The 22,383-nt window shown below is 41.1% G+C and overlaps 1 protein-coding gene and 1 long non-coding RNA gene across 2 annotated transcripts in view; one reads left to right on the forward strand and one right to left on the reverse strand.

The window, feature by feature from the left end:
- LOC117954318 overlaps positions 1-9,351 on the reverse strand; it is a 17,837-nt gene extending 8,486 nt beyond the window's left edge. The window contains exons 1-2 of the long non-coding RNA XR_004658799.1: positions 9,287-9,351; positions 7,817-7,818 (exon numbers count right to left, since the gene is read on the reverse strand). This is a non-coding gene — a long non-coding RNA (uncharacterized LOC117954318). The remainder of the gene's footprint in view (positions 1-7,816; positions 7,819-9,286) is intronic.
- LOC117954026 (voltage-dependent T-type calcium channel subunit alpha-1I-like) overlaps positions 1-22,383 on the forward strand; it is a 42,312-nt gene that overhangs the window by 3,029 nt on the left and 16,900 nt on the right. The window contains exons 3-14 of the mRNA XM_034887481.1: positions 8,069-8,162; positions 8,387-8,520; positions 8,908-9,005; positions 10,072-10,231; positions 13,990-14,296; positions 14,408-14,500; positions 14,610-15,198; positions 17,932-18,296; positions 20,176-20,327; positions 20,871-21,056; positions 21,327-21,444; positions 21,948-22,103. Coding sequence (XP_034743372.1) covers positions 8,069-8,162; positions 8,387-8,520; positions 8,908-9,005; positions 10,072-10,231; positions 13,990-14,296; positions 14,408-14,500; positions 14,610-15,198; positions 17,932-18,296; positions 20,176-20,327; positions 20,871-21,056; positions 21,327-21,444; positions 21,948-22,103 — 2,452 coding nt within the window. The remainder of the gene's footprint in view (positions 1-8,068; positions 8,163-8,386; positions 8,521-8,907; positions 9,006-10,071; positions 10,232-13,989; positions 14,297-14,407; positions 14,501-14,609; positions 15,199-17,931; positions 18,297-20,175; positions 20,328-20,870; positions 21,057-21,326; positions 21,445-21,947; positions 22,104-22,383) is intronic.

The raw sequence follows: 22,383 nt of genomic DNA on the forward strand, positions 1-22,383 counted from the left end.
GTGTGTGTGTGTGTGTGTGTGTGTGTGTGTGTGTGTGAGCAGCTCTGAATACTCCGAAGCCTGCCTAAACGTCAGCAACACCTCAGGGATTTGTCAAGGCTTTCCAAATTGAATATTTTCCACTGCTTATGGACTCTATGTGTGCGTGCCAATGTGTGTGCGTTCCTCTGCTTGTGCGTGCGTGTGTCATTGTGCATTTGTCCGTGCAGGTCTGTGGGTATTCGCCACCATCAGCACTGTGTGTACTCTGTGTATTAAATATAAATACATAATTGTTGAATAAATAAAATGTACACCAAGAAGAAAAGAAAAAAAATACAAATGCCATAAACAAAACTCCTTTGAAGCCTGCTGCGCTGTTACCATGGTCGCATCCCAGAACATTGTACGCTCACTGTGTCAGCACTTACTGGACACACTTACAAACACACACTCACAATCACACACACACATACACACACGCGCACACACACACGCACACACACACACACACATGCACACATACGCACACACACACACACGCACGCACACACACACAAAACCAAGCATGTGAATGCCCTCACACAAACGAGGGAATCTCCCATGGAGAGGCTCTTTAGAGGAATCACCTGGTTGCTTGGCAACAGCGTAGCACTGCCCCGACAGCCCAGTTACTTCCGATTGCAGAGTTTGTTTGTTTTTGTATGTGTGTCAGCCTTCCATACAGCACAGCTACTGACATGTGTCCTATTTTACGTTAAGTTATATACGCCTATATTTCTATACTTATACTATATACTGTATGCTATATATGTGTGTTTTTTTTGGGGGGGGGGGGTTGTTACTGTGAGTGATCTTTGGGGTAAGTAATGTGGGTAGACGTTGTTGGACAGGAACACTAATGTGAGCGCACTGGGGGTTGTTTTTCCTAACGTGACCCCTCCTTCCTTTCTCCCTTTTTTGCACTCAGTACATATTACACATTTATTTCTTATCTCCTGTCCCAATTCCTCATTCTAAGAATCCCAGTTATCCTCCTTTGTGCCATGTTTACAACATACTGTACATCTCTCCACCCGAGCAGCACATCTAACAAACATATTTGGGGAAAAACAAGACTGGATCTTGCTATTATATAATGTTCTCTTGTTTTCCTCCCAAGCTACATTGATTTCTGTAATTTCCTGTTTCTTTGGGGGGAGACCTTAGAATAATTGGAAGTGTGGAAGAAAGTGTGTACTTTGTGAAGTGCGGAGCATTTCCATGTAATGTTAGAGACACATAGAACGCACATGTGGGCAGGCAAACACACACACACACACACACACACACACACACACACACACACACACACACACACACACACACACACACACACAGAGGACATAAGTTATTCAGCAGTGCATTAAACATTTAGAGCATTTCCTTTTGTTTAAAGATGAGAAAAGCTGTATCTGTCACTCCTATACAAGTACCTTTCTCTGCCTGCCTTTCTTCTTCTGCGTTCTATCACTCATCCCCCTTTACTCAGTATCAGTCCCCTGCCTTCCTATTGATCTCTCTTTTCCTTTTTCTAAACTGCCTCTTAATTGGGTTGAGGTGTGTGTGTGTGTGTGTATATGTGTGTAAAAGGGGGTGATTAGGGAGACAACGATGGATAGGAGGATGTCTTACTCAAAGTAGGGTGAGCTGTCAGAATAATTTTTGCTAATTAACATGATTCCAGCAAGTGTTTCCATGGTTACCAGCTGTCACACTCTAAGGGAGTTGAGTCAAAGAACTTGACAACTTGACAGTAACTTAACTTGGTCCACTTTCATACTTTCATTTCAGACACTCTCTCCCTCTCTCCTACATACACACACACACACACACACACACACACACACACACACACACACACACACACACACACACACACACACACACACACACACACACTTTGTGAGTAGGTTGCTCATTCATACACAGTAGTTCACATGAGGATTTCCATCCAAACCACATGTTTTTAGATTAGTACCACTTTCTAGTAAGGCACCCTTTACCCGTTAAGTTGTATTTATTGGTTAATAAATAATTTACCAATGTATTATATGCCATTAATAAAAGAACCTTTGGGTTGCCAGTTTGTGAGAAATCCCTTTGGCTGGTTATGAGCCTCGTCTAGCATTACACTGGTTTTTATTTATTTTTTTAAAAGTTGCTCTTAAATTCATCAGTAGAACCCCTATTCAAGACATACCAATACACTGCACACTGCACACTTGATGACCAATTTGCCACACGGTTTGTAGTGAACATATCTCGTCTCGCACAATTTACTTTGCCTTGCTTGCTAGCTAGTTATCTTAGTTATGTTCCACAACACATACACATGTTACGTTATCTTACCTAATGTGTTTTATACAACAACATTTTATAAGCCGAGAAACAAAAGATCAAGATCTGTTGCTCGTCGTGTGAGTAACTTTACATCCTGGTCAGAACACACAGACACTGTTGCTTCAGTGACATGTCACCCATGTGACCTTGAGGTGTCTAGTCATTCTAATTATGTATTTTCAGTCTTATACTTCAACAGTTTTATGACAAACTAAGACATTCTTGACTTGCAAAATATCTTTTAAATCGACAAACATCATTACAACATGTAATCCATGGCTCAATTCCATTACATGAAAATGTAACACTACCGTTTCTATTTTTTCCAAAAAGGTCCCATGGTTGTCCACCAGATGGGGAAGGACTTTGCCTCTATATTGACTGAAAGCTGTTTTTTGTAAGTTTTTCCAAAACACAGAAGTGATATATTTGCCATCAAAGGTAGAATATGTAGCAAGTTTCGCTTACTGTTCGTAAACACACAATGTTCAAAGTTGGCCCCTCCTTTCCCGCTCAGATCCAGAAAGAGAGCAAATATGCACCAGTGGTTGAGCCAGCTAGAGAGTGAATGCAGAGAGGGAGCCTGTAGAAAGCAGTGAATCACAGCAATAAAACAATATTTTTGGATAGTTTCACAACGGTCATGTTCTAAAGCACTAATAACCACACCCACAACTGAACTGCAAGGTGCAGCATTGTCGGATTATTAGTGAATGCAGACCTTCATCCGTGTGTGTGTTTGTGTTTCTGTCAGTAAGATTTGTTCTCAATATGAGGCACTGAGGGGTCTGTGGATCCTCTGGATCATCCAAATGGTAATTGGCAAACTTAAGCCGGGCCTTGACCTGTGCTAGTTTTAGCAGAGGAACTTTCCGGGTCATGCATGATTCCAAACCATGAGGTCTTAGTGCATTACCAACAGTAACCTTGGAAACGGTGGTCCCAGCTCTTTTCAGGTCACTGACCAGCTCCTCCCGTGTGTTCTGGGCTGATTTCTCATCTTTCTTAGGATCATTGAGACCCCACGAGGTGAGATCTTGCATGGAGCCCTAGTCCGAGGGAGATGGACAGTCATGTTTAGCTTCTTCCATTTTCTAATGATTGCTCCAACAGTGGACCTTTTTTCACCAAACTGCTTGGCAATGTCCCCGTAGCCCTTTCCAGCCTTGTGGAGGTGTACAATTTTGTCTTGAGTGTCTTTAGACATCTCTTTGGTCTTGGCCATGTCAGTAGTTGGATTCTTACTAATTGTATGGGGTGGACAGGTGTCTTTATGCAGCTAAAAACCTCAAACAGGTGCATCTAATTTAGAATAATAAAGGGAGTGGAGGTGGAAGGCAGACTAATAGGTCTTTGAGGGTCAGAATACTAGCTGAAAGACAGGTGTTCAAATACTTATTTGCAGCTGTATCATACAAATAAATAGTAAAAAAATCATACATAGTGATTTCTGGATATTTTTTTTTGATTACGTCTCTCGCAGTGGACAAACACCTCCGATGACAATTTCAGACCCCTCCATGATTTTTAAGTGGGAGAACTTGCAAAATAGTAGGGTGTTCAAATACTTATTTTCCTCACTGTATATGTTAGGAGTCATTAGGAGCCATTAGGATTCATCTTCTGGGGTACCGTAAATATCTGTACCAAATTTTATGGCAATCCATCCTGTAGTTGTTGAAATATTTCAGCACTCTGAACCAAAGTGATGAACCAATCAGCCAACTAACTGACATTGCGATCCATAAAGCCATGCCACCAGCATGCCTAGCAAAGATTTTAATACATTTCTTTTATTTTTAGGAATACATTTCTCTGTTTGTAATAATCCAGATGGGTTGCAAATATAAATCTTAGTTAGTCATTAGTGAAGTGATTTTACAACAATCCATCAAGTCTGCAGCAAGTAAATGATAATAAACGGGTAATAAATGGGTTTTTGTCCTCATTCTCTGCGGAGCATTTCTAAAAGGCAAGTGATCAAATGGTCCTCTGGAGAAATCTTCCTAATACATTTAAGAGTTAAGTAAAAAGACAAGGCAAGTGTCTCGCAGGAGAAGGACATAAACCAGCCAAATGGAATTTTACAACCTGGCAATTAAGTTGTTCTTCTTAATGGTTTATAACATATACATTAAGCTATTAAAGTTTAAACTTCTAATCTTTTATAAAGGGTGCCTTCTGAGAGTGGTACCACATTGGTAAATCTAAATCCTTGCTAAATCTAAAGCACATGCATGTATTCTGCAGTGTATCCAGATACCCTGTGTTTCCCTATGGACGATCCTTTTAAGTTAATGAGCATTGCATATGAAACTGTTGCCCAATGCTGGCCTTAGCACCGCCGGCCAAGGGAGGAGGATGATGCCAAAAAGATCAGGGTGATGTGATCTGATTTGATTTATAATGTGTGCCTGACCTTTACTACCTGTGTTGGCACTCGAGGAGAGAAAGTTCGATACGGGAAGAGCATGAGATATAGAGAGGAGATAGTTGTTCTTGGCGAGGAAGGAAGAACGAGGCCGTGAGGCAATTAGAGAGAGATGACACGTAATATCTTCAGTTGTTTACACTATAAGCTCCAATCGCCAGTGTCTTAACCTCTCTCATTTCACTGTTCAACTGTGCTTTTTTCACTTAGGCATGAAGCCATTTTTTTCACCTCATCTCTAATTTCACTTGTTTCTTGCCCTTTCCTTTTTCTCTCCTCCACCTCTTTCCATCTGGATTTACATATCTATTTCTCACCTTGTCTGTCCCTCTGCCTCTCCATCTCTCTGACTATGTTAATTATTAAGTATATTTGTAGTTTATCTGTTGGTTGAGATTTAGGTCTCTGACTGAGAGACTAAAGCTTTACCTAAGGGCAGTCATATGTGGAGAGGTGTAGAAACAGAGAGGGAGGGCATGGAGAAAAAGCAGTTCGTAGAGGACGGGGAGTGCATGTGCACGGGAGAGGAGTGAGGCAAAGAAGATATGAGAGAAATTATACGGAATGAAGATTGGAAATTACACTATATAACAGAATAGGGATGGACAGAGAGAAAGAGGAGTGGAGGAAAGAGAAAAATAATTGGGCCAGAGATGGGGAAAAGGGCTGTAGAGGAAAATGAGAGATGGTAGAGGGAAAGGTTGAGTGTGAGCGTAACAGAGGGACAGAGGAGAGGATATTTGCCCTGTGTTTCATCGCTGATGTTGAATTATGGCCCAAACGCGGGAATACTCCCCTCTCATTCATCACTCACACCTTGACCCTGCCCCGATCCTTGTCTTACTATGCGTGCGTGTGTCTATGTGTGTGTGTCAGGGTGATATAAGCTGCTGTAATTTATACAGATAGAACAGGATTAAAACCAACCTTCTCAGAATTGAGAAAATGAAGAAGGGAGCTGCTGTGTGTGTGTTTATCTGTGCGTATTAATTGTGTTGTGTTCCAGTCCAGACAGGATGCAAGCGGATTGTGAAACTCAGAAGTCAGTTCCCACGGTGAGATGGGGGTTCCCATGGCAACCACAGCAAAGGGAGGACACTGGATTACCCTCACTCATTCCTCTCTTTTTCCTCTCTCTTTCCCCTCTCTTGCTCTTTCTGTCTTGGTCTCAAGGGTGATAAAGGATTGTACTCTCATTAATTTTTCCGCCCTCTCGAGAGCAAAGTGTCCGGGAAGGGGACTCTGTGTGTGTGCATGTGTGTGTGTCTATGTGTATGTGTCCATGTGCATGCTCCAGGCTTTGTTATATATGCGTCATTGACTTCTGAATACCTTCCTGTCATCTACTCAGCAGTTTTACATTTGCGCTCAGATTTGAGTGTGTATGTGTGCATCTCTGTGTTTCTATAAAGCCAATACAATCTTTCCTTCAACGTGCTACTTCAGACTATTTCTCTCTTTAAACCTCTCCGCTTTCCACTTCTGAGCCGTGCTCTATCTTCCAGTTTGACAGCTAGGAAGTAACACAGATGCACAACCACACACCATATGCAAGTTTAAACTTAAACTGACTTCAAATGTCTTAACAACTGTTTCATGGTAGCCGTTTTGCCTTTGTAGTTGCGAGTATAAAACATGTCAAAATGCACTGTCAGAAGTTGTGCTTGTAAATGAAAGTTGATACATTTAAGCTTATTACAGCAAGTTTCCACCCTTTTAAAAGTAGTCTTTTTTGGTTAGTACATTTAGCTCTGTCCAGACAAATTAGATTTTTCCGTCTGTGAAGCGCACATTCACCCATGGATTGTGTGTGTATGCTTAGAGATATTTTGTCAGTCTAGTTTAATAAATTCTGTTCACTGCCATATAGACATGGCTAAACCTTTAACGTCTACCAGTCAGTGTCCTCAGGGTTTCCTCTGGGTTTTTACAGACATTAACATTGGCTAGATACAGATGGGTGAAAAATCAAAGAAAAAAAATCGGAATATTAGAACAGAGAAACAAAATGAATGCAGATGATTCCACACAGGGCACAAGAGGTCACTGAATGGTTTGATGAGAATGAAAATGATGTGAATTATATTTTAATGGGAGATGTTGACGTGACACGTTCGACGGTGCTCTCCAGTATCTTTTGGAAGAGTCGTGTTCATCAGTCCAATAGTAGAGTTCCCAAGACTTGTAGAAGCAATGACAAAGAGCGCGGAAGGTGTTCTGGCAGCTTGTGGTAGCCCAACACCTAAAACACTTTTTGTTGGGTTTTCCTTTACGTCGTCACCAGAGCAGGGGCGATACGCTTTTGTCCTGATTTGAATCTTTCACAATACATGGGTGCATGGGATTTGTTTTGTATTGCAATATTCACTTATTGTTTTTTTTTCTAAAATGAATGCACATCACGTCAGTCAGTCAGTCTGAAATGTATTTTACGTGTAAAGAAGTACATAACATGTATTTTCAGAATTTTCTGCTTTCCGTCTGTTTTTATGGAAATGGATATGATGTAGTCACTGTTGGCAGTACCATATAACCAGATAATATTTAGGTCAATCTTTGGGAAAAAGTATTAAATATTTATTTTATTTTTATTTTTTTAAATCCCACAAAAAAGATACATACGGTTATTGATTTTTTACCCCATCCCTAGTTGTCACCCATGCCTAATTCCATAATTTGAATCGTAATGGCAAAATGAGTAGGATTTTCCTTAAAAAAGGACTTAAAAAAATTTAGAATCATACAAAAATAATCTCAATTGTCAATTAAGACGTACTAGAAGTGTGTGGCCTGTGTTTGCAGAAACCCTGCTCTCTGCCTGTATTTTGTTTTCATTTTTGCTGTGTTAGGGACATTTCTGGGCATCACCCTCTATAAAAACATAGCAACTAGGTGCCAGATCGTAAGCACGCATCCAAGAGGAAGCTACGAAAAAGGGCAAATTTAGCTAGGGGAAATACCAAGAAAACAAAGCTTGTTTCAAAACTACAATCAGGTGATGATACAGCTTAGATTAGGATATACTGCTTACCAACATCTTGACAGGTACTAAAGCCAGAAAATTCTAATTTGGGCTAAGGGGAGGACACCAGGATGGAACTGAAGTGAAAAGTGCAAGAAGCAATCTACTTGGCTTGTCATGATTGGCTGAGTCTACTGTCAATCAACCCTATTAGCTAAATTTGCAATCACAGCTTCAGGAGATGTTCTAATATTGATTATTGTTTTGTAAATGTTCAAACTCATCGGTGGTGTTGCTCCTTAACCTCGTGTCACATGGTTTGAGCGTGTGAGCATATTGGCCATCCTTCTAAACTGTGTAACTCTAGGGATGTTCCAGCCCTGTGGCCATACACCTTTCCTGCTGCAGGTAAAGCACACGCACACACACACACACACACACACACACACACACACACACACACACACACACACACACACAGAATCTGAAATTACAAACTAATTATGTTATGACTTTATTATCAAGGGACTAAAAAGTTTTTGCTTTAATTTCCCCCCCACTTAATCAGTTTACACTAATCCTCTGTGTGTGTGTGTGTGTGTGTGTTTTTGTATGTGTGTGTGTGCGCGTAGGCCCTGGATGATGGGATCTTTGCTTTTTTTGCCGGGGAAATGGTGGTGAAGATGGTGGCTCTTGGGGTTATAGGTCAGAGCGGTTATCTAGGCGACACATGGAACAGATTGGACTTCTTCATTGTTATAGTTGGGTAAGTGTTTGACAGTTGCACACAGCAACTTGCACACGTACACACGCAAATCTGACATTAAATATGAGCCAAAATTGTGTGTGTATGTGTGTGTTTTGTGTGAAGCTTAGACACTTGTTTAATGCCAGTTAAATGTCAAACGTGTGTGTGCGCGTGCTTAGACGAACCGGGGGAAGTTTGTGTGTGCGTGGCATCTCCGCAGAATGACAATGGCATCATTACATTGGGCCCTGAGAGACATACGCCTCGGTGATTGGTAGTTAAAAGGCTATGTATCCCAGAGACAGTGCACTGCGTTCTGCTGGATTCCCTGTAGACGTTCAGGGTTTGCCAAGGTCAGGCTGATCAAGATGCCAGTGACACAGAGGTGGCTTTCCCTCTCCGCAGAATGCTGGAGTACTCACTCGATGGACACAACGTAAGCCTATCAGCTATCAGGACCGTCCGGGTTCTCCGCCCCCTGCGAGCCATCAACAGAGTTCCCAGTGAGTTTTTCTCCTTTTTACTCTAAGATCCACTGCATTCAGAGAGTATTATGACTGATTTTCTTTTGGTTCTCTGCTCATGTACATTGGATTTTAAATGAACCAGTGGCTGTGATGTTAAAGAGCTGACTATAAACTTCTCAGAGTGTTCACATCCAAATTGGGTGAACCGTATAGGACTCTCCTGACTTTAGAATAATGCAGCAGGTCAAAGGCTGCAGAGAAAGAAGAAAACGGCAATTATGAAGGTTTTTATGATCAAAACATATTAAGTTCTTGACTGTTTGACTTGCTAAAGACCAGATTAAGGGCAAAAAGTGCTCTAAACAAGCAAGAAGTGAAGATGACTGCAGTACTGGCTTGGCAGAGCATCAGCAGGAAAGATACCAAGTGTCTCCACAAGTCAGTAGATCACTTCAGAAAGCCAATGACTTAATATTACATATGACTGTGCAAGACTTCTTTCTTTCATGGTGTACAATGTATAAAAAGGGAGGCAATACATATGTTGTACATCTGACATGGGAACACCCTCATCTGAAATTCAGCAATCACATTCATAGCCAAGGCAATAAAAACATGTGTCCTTGTACTCTGCCTGCACTGTTTACTCCACTTCATTTCATCGCCATTAACAGCTGCAGCTTTCCTTTTGATGGACGCATGTTTAAACAAATCAGGACACAGTGGACAAAGTCATGGTAATCATTTGGATTCTCGCGTTGTTCTTGGCCAGCCATCTTAGTTTTTTTTGTTTTGACTACACTCTGTAATTTTGGCACAAGTTTGTTTGAAGTAGCCAAGTCTAGAGGCAGTGAAGAGAAGGAATTTGTATCTACAGCAGAGTGTAGGGGAGGCCAATTAGTATTTGGAGTGTTTGAACCCTATTTATTTGCCATTCAATTCATTGCATTGCTCCAGTTTTCAAGCAGAATACATTTAGAGAGTTCTCCTGTCTGGCCTATACTTCCTATAACTAATTTATAATTTAAAGTTACATACAGATATTTGCTAGTATGTGCGCAGTTGCCTATGGTGTTTGTGCTGTATGTGTGTGTGTTGGCAGGTATGCGTATCCTGGTGACCCTTCTCCTAGACACACTTCCCATGCTGGGCAATGTGCTGGCACTGTGCTTCTTCGTCTTCTTCATTTTTGGCATCGTTGGTGTGCAGCTGTGGGCGGGGCTACTGAGGAACCGCTGTTTCATGGGAGAGGATGTCAAGATGTGAGTTACCATAGTAACTTGCAGATGTCACAAAGGATGCCTTAGCCTCATTACTATTGTTTATTTAAACAGTAGTTACAATCATTAATGTTTACTCACAATTGGTACAATCAATTATGATAAGCCACTTTCACTCAGCTATTAATCTAAGAGGGGATCAATATCACTGATAGTCTGATCTTGTTTGTTCTCTAATCGGCTCTGTCTGGGAAGAAGTAAATGTGTTTCCTGCTGGAACCTCCAGCATTAGAGATCACAAATCAAGGGATTAAGAGGGCTAAGTGAAATTTGTGTGTTGCCATTTAGGGACTCTCTGTGGCTGTTTCAACATGCACCCTCAGTTTCACTTTCACTCCAGTTCTCTCCCTCATGTAAGGTAAAGGTACTTTTATTGTCACATACACATACATGTGGCAAATTTTGTTTTCTGCATTTAACCCATCCCTCAAGGGAGCAGTGAGCAGCCATTTACAGCCCCCCGGGGACCACCTCCAGATCTGAGCTAGTGCCTTGATCAAAGGCGCTGACTCGTGAAACTAGTACATGTTATCTAAAAATTGTATGGTGGGGGAAACACCACCCAAACATGGGGAGAAAATCCAAACTCCACACAGAAAGGCCCGGAACGAACCCACTGTGAGGGCACAGCGCTAACCATTGGGCCACCATTGGGCCTGTCATGCTCGATCGCTGTCAAACTGACGGCGTTACACCATCGCTCTCACTCTCGCTCCTGCTCACATGTTCACAAACAAGATCAGATAATATCACATAACATCAGATAACATCATGTGCACCACCTGACCTTACATCTGCTCAACCATCCCACTCAGATAACAAGTCCTGACAGTGGTGCATGCAGGGGTGGGGGTGCATCCGAACAGCTGTTGTATTATTTTAATGTTTTGGAGTAGTCGGAGACAATTATGAAGTGAATGACCAGTTACTACAGTAACTTTATACTATACTATAATAAATAATAGCTAATACTTATGATAATAATGATAACATATTAAATACTGTATGTAATATATTGCATTATAATAAATAATAATGAAATAGCAGAAAACTAATCTGCACCACCATAAGTAGATAGAAAAATATATCTGTCCAGTACAACAAAATACGATTAAACACAGAAAATAAATAAATAAAACGCAGGAAACAGAGTGGAACAGTAAACAGGATACAACTTCGGGCCGACAATAATTAAAGGCTTTTTTTAAAAGAAAGGTTTAAGAAGGGATTGTCATTTAAGAATGAGCAGAATGGACTACTCAGTTACACAACATTGTGACAAAAACAAAAGTATCAGCTGATGCTTCTTAAATGATGCCGATTTTTATTTTCATTATTTCTAACTATTTTATATCACTTAGGCAGGAGTCTGGGATTGACTTTCTAACATACTACAGCTGTATCAGGAAAGGCAACATCACGTAGCACGATCTTGTGTCAAACTAGTCGAGGTTCCACTTCCACCTCCGTTTGCTGAGGTCCTGCCGGAAATTCCGCCGGATGTCCCTCTTTTTGGGCGGATGTCTGTTACCTTCTGTTTTCTTTTTGTTGGATTTCTTAACTCTGTTTGATTTCTGAGGACTATGGATAACTGTTCCTCAGATCTCTGCAGGGTAAATCCAGACAGCTAGCTAGACTATCTGTCCAATCTGAGCTTTCTGCTGCACGACTAAAACAACTTTTGATTGTACATCTGTTCCACCAAAACAAGTTCCTTTACCGAGGCTATTTTGCAGCGGTACCATGGCTGTATCCAATTGTGATTGGTTTAAAGAAATGCCAATAAACCAGAGCATGTTTTTCTCCCATCCCGGAATGCTGTGTGAACTAGCTAGACCTTCCTTCGCAGCGCTGTGGAGGAAGGTCTGGCAATGCGAGAGTAGTGTCACATTAGCATGCTGTCAAAGAAGCCTTTACATTTTTACAAAACTAATCCTTCTCTAGATTTTATTTTCAGTTAGCAATTTGGATTTTTCTCTGCTTCATAAACAGCAATATGAATTTCTTAATAAGTAGGAAGGGAGCAGTGCTCCTCTGTGACCCTTCTCTACACCACAGATGATTGATTGCTTATCTCGCCACTGCACCCTCTCTTTTTTCCCCTTCATCCGTATTTCTCTCTCTGTTTCCTCATTTCCTCCTGAAGCACCATTGTGTATTATAGACTGACTGTATTTCAGAAAACAGACCATTTGTTTGTTTTCCAAAAAATCTTTACAAGTTGTTAAAAACTTTACACGATTTTGTCCAGAAACATGTTGTCTGTGTTTTAGGCCTCATTTTGTTTTGTATTGGCAGTTTAAAGTATAAGACCAGTGATATTCTATGTGTTTCCTATTGGAAAAATACAGCAATGAACTGATTTGACTAACAAGTATTATTAGTGCATCCAAAGCAACAGTCTTATTTCTCTGTGCTATAGAGCTCAATTGTCCAAAAAACGATTAAAAACACATCAGCAAGCCACAGCGTTACACTGGGTGTCATGCCCCTTCCTTTTAATGAACACGGACACTATAGTTAATTAGTAAATCTCACATCCACGGACGGTCCTGTTGTTGTGATTACCCACTAGCTCACCAAATGTTCATTAATCCATGGCTGAGTAAACTAAAAATGACAGTATCCAGCTGTTAATGCAAAAATACAACTATTAATATATATATTTCTGTGACCCACTTTTAAAGATTAACATTAAGGATCAAATGGGCTTGGGGCTGAGTGCCCAAGACTGGACAAAGAAGTTGCAAAATTTTGAGAAACAGACTCAAGCGTTGTTGGTTTTGGTCTTTTCTGAGGATTTGCTGACAATCAGGAATCATACAGTCAGTGACTGAAAGAAGTATTCAGATCCTTTACTTAAGTGAAAGTACTAATACAACATTTTAAAAGTACTCTGTTACAAGTAAAAGTTCTGCAAAAATATATGTTACTTAAGTGAAAATATATTACTGAAGTAAATGTTACTTAATTATTAACAAGTAAAAGAATATGTTATTTAAGTAAAATGATGTTAGTATCATCAGAAAATTAAATAAAGTATTAAAAGTAAAAGTACTCAATGCAGAAAAATCCTCACATTTTATAAAATGGAAACAGAAAAATGTGTTTAACGGTCTAATCATTTCAGCATGACTTTTAGGCCGTTATATTGTTGGGAAGTTAAATTTATAATACTGCTGTCAAACAATTAAAATATTTAATTGTGATTATTCACATTTATATATCATAGTTAACTCGCAATGAATCTCAATTTATCACACATTTTTGTCTATTCTAATTGTCCCTTGTTTTCTTTTTGTCCCATTATTTTTTTGTCATCTTAATGCTCTTATCAACACTGGAAAGTGGATCGGCTTGCATTGTGCAAATGTTTTTTTTACTGAAAACAACATTGGCATATAGCCTACAATAGTGTTCACACGCAACATTCTCACTTGGATCAAACAATCTCTCACACAATGTAACACTGTCCATCAATAACAAGGTGAAAAAAATACAGGGTGAAAACAATACTTTGACGAAGGTGGGGCGGGAATTGGCATCAGCTGTGTGCTTGTTTTGTTTGCAAAAATGTAGTGGAGTAAAAAGTGCAATATTTATTTCTGAAATGTAGCAGCACTGCATACAGTGGTAATTGGTTGCTGTGTTACATTTAAATACTGTATAGCAGTTAATAATAAAAAACATTTTTAATAAATAAATAAATAATAATATAAATTGTTTGTTCTCTTCTCCAGGAGATATAACGTCTCCTTCCTGAGTGGCTACTATCGGCCAGGTCCCAACGATGACCACCCCTTCATCTGCTCAATGGAAAGGGAGAACGGGATGCTTCGATGCTCTGATGTGCCTCGCCGCCGTGTAGGCAGGACTTCCTGCTTCCTGGGTGCTGAGGAGGCCCTTTCAGAGATGGCAGTGGATGATCCAGTGTCATGTGTAAACTGGTACCAGTATTACAATGAGTGTCGAGCCGGGGAAGTAAACCCACACAAAGGAGCTATTAACTTTGATAACATTGGATATGCATGGATTGCCATTTTTCAGGTAAATGTTTGAAGTATTTATAGAAAGGGATACATCTTGAATTAATAAATGATGATGCACACTGCGTGCCACACATTACTGTGATAACTCTGGGTGTGTGATTTTATACAGGTAATTACTCTAGAAGGTTGGGTAGACATCATGTACTACGTCATGGATGCACATTCTTTCTACAACTTCATCTACTTCATCTTCCTTATTATAGTAAGTGCACAAACACTCACTCACACACACACAGCTAGACAACATTAACATGTGTGCCATTTGTTACAACATTGTTGTGTTGTGTTAATGTGTGCCTTGTCATGACCAGGTGGGCTCCTTCTTCATGATCAACCTGTGCCTGGTTGTCATAGCAACCCAATTTTCTGAAACAAAGCAGAGAGAACACGCCTTAATGAAGTCAGAGCAGTGCGCCCGGCAGCTCCACCAATCAGCTTCCACGCTGGCCAGTGACAGCCAACCAGGAAGCTGCTACGAGGAGATCATTCGCTACCTGGCGCACCTGGGCCGCAAGGCGTGGCGACGAGTCTTCCGCTGCTATGCTCAGGCACGCACACACTTTCACTGTGTTTGCGTGTGCCAGAAAGACAGAGGAGGTGGAGCTGCAAGAGGGAGCGGAGTTGGGGAAATGAACGGACTTGCCCACCGGCACTCAGGACACGTTCCAAATGACCTGTCGCACCTTCACCAGCTTTATCATCACCATCATCATCATCATCAGTGTCATCAGCAGCCTCAGCAGCCTCAGTCTGAGCCTGCTGTCATAAATGGAGGGAATGGTTTTAATTATCCCTTCATATCACCCCTTCTCAGTCACATGGATGTAAAGGACCAGGACCAGAAAAGGCTGGTTGCCACGGAAAACGTCAACCGACTGCCGCAGCTGGTGGTGGAGCATGGTGAGAACAAAGGGGGGTGTGTGCGTGTGTGTGTGTGTGTGTGTGTGTGTGTGTGTGTGTGTGGTGTTAGTGTTTTCAAAATGACATACTAACATACCATCATACTAATATGACGTATTTGGGTTTTCAGCCAGTCTTCCTTGTCTCCAAAGCGGCTGTTGTACTTTCTCAGGTGACACAAAACTCATCACACAAGCTGCTGCGCGCAAAAGTCGAGATCACACTATTTTGTAAACATAGCAAAACTGAATAATACAGGGACAGTTTTGTAGAGTTGAATGTAACAGACGTTCATCAACATAAAGCAGTCGCAAACTAGAGCTTCAGGGCACAGTTAAGAGAAAAGGCATGGGAGCGCAATAAATGTACTGCAGAAAACCAATTTAACACTGAAATATTTAATCATTTTAATTTGCCTTAAAATAATACTGGGAAATATCACATTTGTAATAAACAGTTTTCATTTAACAGTAGGTCAGACCGATAACGTCGTGATGGATTCACTTGTGATGCAGAGGGGTCACATTGCTGCTAATGGGATTCTTAATTGTTAATCTAGTAGGCAGTATGCAGTACATACAGATTGAGTATATAGTCTGCACTTTAAAACAGCCTGTGAGTGTGATTGCTCTCAAGGCCATAGCTTGTCAGCCCGGGCCCTACCGGGGTGGATGCACTGGTTTGGAGGACCCCTGTAATTTTAGCAATGTTAGCCGTGTTAATTCTTTGGGTCAAAAGAAGAGTTGTCAGCAAAGCTTTAATGGGCCTGACTGTGTTTGCCAGAGTGATTTGGGTAACTTTGTTATTATTTCTTTTAATTCCTTTTTTAACGAAATAATCTTTGAGGCTCAGTCCACCCCAATTACAGCACAGTATATTTTACCACTCACGCTAAGCAGCATTAAGACATGCAGATCATCTGCCACCTCTGACAGTGGATTTAAAAAAATGATGGCGCTCAAAGCATTTTAAAAAGAAGAAGAGTTTCTGCACATTTTTCTTGAATACATTAACAAGCTTTCAGTCATAGACCTTGTTGAGACCTACAAGGCAAGCGGAATGCAAGAACCCTGTGGAGTATCTATACATTAAGGTAACTAGCCCCGAGGCAACACATATGTTATCCCTTACATAAGATCACTCTCTGTGTATTGTAGTCCCAAGGGATTTGTGGACAACAAATAATGAAACGATGTATGAAAGGGAAGTGAAACACATATACAGCGGATGCATACATAAACGATGTGAAAAACACCAGGCACATGGTGTCATACCTCACAACACCATAGTGTGTCAAATTAGAGCAAAATGCTCGAGTCAAACTTCTTATTCGAGCCTAAAGGTTGAGGTGTCAACAATTGACAATTGATCCAAACGATTTTTCTCTGACCTAACCTTTTATCCAGCTCTCCATCTCTAGGCTTGATTTCCTGAAATCTGAGGGGAGATATAGGATAAGAGAGTATATAAGAGTTAGGATGTGAATATTCATGAAAAGGATTTGCAACGGGATATTTGAGAAATTTTCCCAACATTTGCATTACATGGGCTAACAACCCTGATAGAAAATATTTCACTTGTGAAATAAACCTGTCATAAAAGATATATTTTTTTAAATTGAACAGCTGCATGTTTGGCCAGAGACCATGCTGGCTAAACCACACACCTCTTTTTGACTTAGGAACTTGTCCTTTAAGGGGTTTAAGATTTAAAGTGGTTCTCCATAAAATTGCACTTCAATAAAATTGAGTGACTCACTTCAGAGGAACATAGAACTGGATGGTCAAAATCAAAGCTGCAGACGGCAAGATATCCTGAATTGAAACCTCTGGATGCTCCATACAACCCGCACGCTTTCCATTACAAAACATTGCGGCCCCCAAGCCTAAATTACCCCGATGACATCATGATGATATCACGTGGGACTATTTTCTCAGGCTTTACAAAGCTTCTCCAGTATTAGGAGACATACAACTGTTTTACAGGGTGAGTAGTATTCTCCATAATGAGTTACTTTGATGTGTAAAATTGGTTAAGCAACAGAGAAAATACATATCAAATGTTAATACAATTCAGTAACTCTAATTGTAGCTGGCACACTTCCCATACACAATAAATGGAGTAGAAATGATTCAGCACGGGGATCATGGGCCAAAACGCTTAAAATGACAGCTCCGGATGAGTGTATTTTTTCCGTAATGCAGAGCCATTTTCCGCAACTCTGTCTGCTGAAAGTTTGCTTGCAGCCCACATTATCTATGAAATGACTGGATTGGATTCACTATATCAATCTCCAGTAAAACATGATTTTTCTATTTCTATTTGTGATGACAAGTGAACTGCTCGTGCTAGATTAGTGTTTGTTGTTGTCATTGGAGCATTCCTCCCGAGCTACTTGCTAATGAATTCCGCTGAAATCTTACTCCCGCTTCACTCCACACTTCTTCCCCCCAACGCACACAAACACAGACACACAGACAGGAAGACACACACACACATTCCTGTTCTAATAAAAGATCTCCCCCTCTGCACAAACGCATCCCAACTACACAGTGGCTTCCACATTATTGAATTTTTGTCTCCCAGAAATGAAATGAAGTTGCTCTCCTTTACTGAGCAGAGAATGTATCGAATGACGGAATGTCTGCAGAAGTGCAACATACAGAATCCACTATTTGCATGTATGATTTTTGTGGGCCATGTCTTTCTTACTTTCTCCTTGTGTCTGTGCAGGTGGGTGCACTGGGCACCTTGCGTTACCGTTGCCGGGTGAAGTCCAAGGAGAGTCCTCAGTATGCCCGTATCGGATCTACTACAACCAATTTAGTGACAGTGAAAATGTTAATGAGCAGCTTGAAGACCAGCATCATGGGTACAGCAACTCATGCCATGGCAACAGCCCATGTCACAGTAACAGCCCATGCCATTGTAGCGGTGATGCACAGGTGTCTGAGCCAGAGAAAAGGCTGTGGGAGCATTACTGGGCGGGACTTCAGACTAAACTGGAACTCATTGTTGGCAGCAGATACTTCAGCAGAGGAATCATGATTGCCATCCTGATTAATACACTGTCAATGGGCATAGAGTCCCATGAACAGGTATGTTATGTGTGTGTAAGTGTGTGTTTTAGTATAGGAGGCTGCATGCTTGTGGGTACATGCACAGTTATGTGTGTGGCTCTTGCAGATAGAATATGACTACAATTTGATTGAAAATGGATGTGCTAATCACTCTGTGGTGTAGTCAATAAAGTACCCTCCAATAAACACTTACAGCGCCAAGCATATGGGATCACGAAGGGTGTGTGCGTGACTGCGTGTGGATGTGCACAGCCATGTATCAGGAGGTGGAAAAACTCATAACACCTGAAGTGTTAATTAAAGCGTGACCCTGGGACAGAAGAGAGAGAGTGAGCGAGCAAGGGAGGAGGGAGAGAGAGAGATTGAGTGGTGTAACGACGGGGAAGAGTGAGAGAGGCGATTGAGAGCGAATGGAAGAGTGAGGAGAAGGAGGAAGACAGATCTGACATTGTGATTGGCTGAAAGGCAGGGACAGACTGTGGGAGACGAGGGAAGATTGAGTTTTGTCCATTTCCTGTACAATATGACAGATCTAGATGGCCTTGACTTCTTGAATAACTAATGTTTAAGGACAAGGCCTGTTCTATTTTGTCCTTTTTATTATCAAAAAATCCTTTAAAGAGACCAAAGCCAATAATAAAAGTGTATGAATTAAGGTAGTCATATATGAATACTTTGCCAATGCCTCTCGGCCATAGACATCAATTGTCATGTAAAAACAATTTAGTACCAACAAAGAGCCATACAATTTCATTGGACTGCATTTCCTCGTTTCAGTGACCGTGAACAGTGCGGTTTCGTCTGAAACACCTCAGAGACTTGTTTTTTTGATCTCTGGAGAGTAGCTCTGTCAGGCAAATGTCACTGAGCATGCTCAGAGACACTGTTACTTGTTTATACTGCCTTGTTGTTTTCACAAGCTGGGAGAAATAAACCACAATGTTATCCACTTTGATGAAAGAACGCCACCTTATGCCACGGAACATGTTGGCTTGTTTATGTGTGCGATTGTTATGGCCTCTACTGCAATGTGTTTTTATCATAGTTTTTAGATGACAATAGCTCTATGGCATTGAGGTATAAGATATATTAGACTTTGGATATGCAGGCAATATGCTACTTGTTATTAATATTTGTTGATAATTTTAAAAAGTAAAATAGCCCTTTAAATCAGTGGTTTTTAAACCTTTTCTGTTATGCTTCTGTTTGAAATCATGCCCCTTCCCTACCGCAAACTAATTTAATTGGTATGCACCAATAATGATGATGTAAAAATCCCTGACAAAAACTGCCATATTGAATGTGATTTTATCCAGAATTTTACATTCAAATTTGAAATTCCGACTCAAAAACACAGTCACTGACTTATTTGTTAGTGAACCTAAGAGCAAGATTTTCTTATCTATCTTCTCGTTATCTCGGCAACACTCAAATTAACTCAACCTTTAATGTGCTCAAATGTATTTTCATTCTAGTCGTGTGTGTGTCAAGTTAAGTAAATTTTATGAATATAGCCTAATATCCAAAATTTCAAGGGCCTTGGGTTCCTCCTGCGATTGTCTCGTCAGCCCCATAAGAGCATTTTGAGAACCACTGCTTTAAGTAATTTCAATAATGTTAATAATAAAAGTACATTCACTTAATCTACTCCAAAGGATGTGGGTAAAAACACACCTGCATTCAAATCCTGGAGCAGCTTCTTTCTCCATATCAGTATCTAAGACCTCCACTGTAGCCTTGAGCAGCATGTCAGAAATTCCTAACATGTTGACTCTTCTGCTCTCCTCGCCGCCAGCCTGTCTGTCTTACCTTATTTGTTCTTTTTTCTCTCTGCCTGTCCAATCTCTATGCATCAATCTTTCCCTGTTTTCTCTCCACAAACACTGCTCCTCCTCAGCCACAGGAGCTGACAGATATTTTGGAGATCAGTAACATGGTGTTTACGAGTCTGTTCGGTCTCGAGATGCTGCTGAAGCTCCTGGCTCTCGGCCTCTTTGGCTACATCAAGAACCCCTACAACGGCTTCGACAGCATCATTGTCATCATCAGGTGGGCTCTGGGAGGGGGGGTGGGCTCATAAGGGGCAAGATTCCAGATCGGGGATCTGTGACTCTAGGTTTACCCCAAATTGGGAATTCTGTCAGTAGATATTTGTCTTGTCTTTGGAAACTCCTCACTGTGAGTCAACACTGCAGTTACAGTACATCATTCAAACTGTCACAGTGGCTCTCTCTGGCTCTGGGAAAGAATCCATGTGGTGGCCTGTATTCACTCCATTATGTAGTACTATAAGCTAAATTATGTATCTGTGTTTGAAGGGCTTTGCTTGTTTGCTGTGCCAGTGCACAGTGCTCTCACCTCGTTTATTGGCTGGAAAGTTGTAAACAGCGTTGGCCCATTTCCTCTTTTCAGTTGCCACATTGTCACGAGAAAAATGGCTTAACCCCTTCCCTAGCTGGAAGGGAGGCTTTTGTGGGTGATACTATTGTTGACTTCAAAAGAGTAACAGCCAAGGTTAAGTACCTATCGATTCCTTGGTTGCTTTAATGTGAATTTGACTTTGTGTTTATAATCTGCTTGTCACCGTTTTAGTGTGTGGGAGATTGTGGGTGAGGCAGAGGGAGGCTTCTCGGTGCTGAGAACCTTCCGACTGCTGAGAGTTTTGAAGCTGGTCCGCTTCCTTCCTGCTCTGAGGAGGCAGCTGGTGGTGCTGATGAAGACCATGGACAACGTGGCCACATTCTGCATGTTGCTGATGCTCTTTATATTCATATTCAGGTATATTCTTTCTTCCTCTAGAGGCAATACTGCAGGCTGAGACAAGCCAATCTTGTGTTTTTCTCAGCTTTGCCTCAGTTTTAATTATACCGTACCTCACAAAAACCCTAATCTAATGACCTTTTTCTCACGCTGTTACAGAACATATTACCACATGCATCATCTCTTTTAACACATGCACAATTATTTACACCGGCAGCCTTACATATGCACATTGAATTACCGTGTAATGAAAGTGATGTGTTTTCCCATTCTGTGTGTGTGTTGCAGTATCTTGGGGATGCATCTGTTCGGCTGTAAATTTGGTTTGCAACAAGACGGAGGAGACACCTTACCTGACAGGAAAAACTTTGACTCTCTGCTCTGGGCGACTGTCACTGTGTTTCAGGTTAGAGAACCAAACCGACATGCTGTCTCTCTCTCTCTCACACACAAAAAAAGAGCAATTTCCGATAAATGTAATTTTCAAAATGAATTGGGATGAGATTCAAACAGCAGCTGCCGCCGTCGCCTGTAGTAGCGATGCCAATATTCTCCATTATTTCATTTGCACCAATTTGCAAGTGCTCACACTTGATTTTTCAACAAAATATAAACAGTATCCCAGTTGGCAGGTAAGTTATGCTTCACAGGCGGAGTGGAAGGAAGAGTAATAAAACAAACACACCGCGGGAGCTCATTTAACTCTGATGAGCATCATTACTGTTCATCTGACAATTAGATATTAAAGGAATAATCCACTTCTATTATTGTTATTATTATACTTACGCCAGCTACAATCTGGGTTGCATCACTGGTCCATTTTGTGGTTGACTTTGTGTTTTTGTAATCCCCACATATGTTAAATTTGACTTCCACCACCTCTCTTTCCACATCTCCTCCCATCTGCAGATCCTCACCCAGGAGGACTGGAACGCAGTGCTCTATAACGGGATGGCCTCCACCTCGCCATTGGCTGCCCTCTATTTTGTCGCCCTTATGACCTTTGGCAACTACGTCCTCTTCAACCTGCTTGTGGCCATATTGGTTGAGGGCTTCCAAGCCGAAGTAAGGGCAAAGATGCCGTTCTACTTAAGCCACTTAGAGAATGAGGCAGAGAGAGCAAGACTAATTGAGCTCTGTTGTGCTGATGATACCAAAGCTGCCTACAAGAGAATAATCTCCACCATCCTGCCCGTGTGGTTTCTCCCTCTCTCTCTTAATCTATCACTCTTTTTTCTTGTTCTTTCTCAGTTATCCTCCCTTCCTCTATTTCCCTCTGTCTCTCTTTCTATCCCCTTGTCTGTCTTTCTCACTGACACACAAACACACACACAAACACACACAC

The sequence above is a fragment of the Etheostoma cragini genome, chromosome 2, assembly GCF_013103735.1.
Source record: "Etheostoma cragini isolate CJK2018 chromosome 2, CSU_Ecrag_1.0, whole genome shotgun sequence".
Taxonomy (NCBI): domain Eukaryota; kingdom Metazoa; phylum Chordata; class Actinopteri; order Perciformes; family Percidae; genus Etheostoma; species Etheostoma cragini.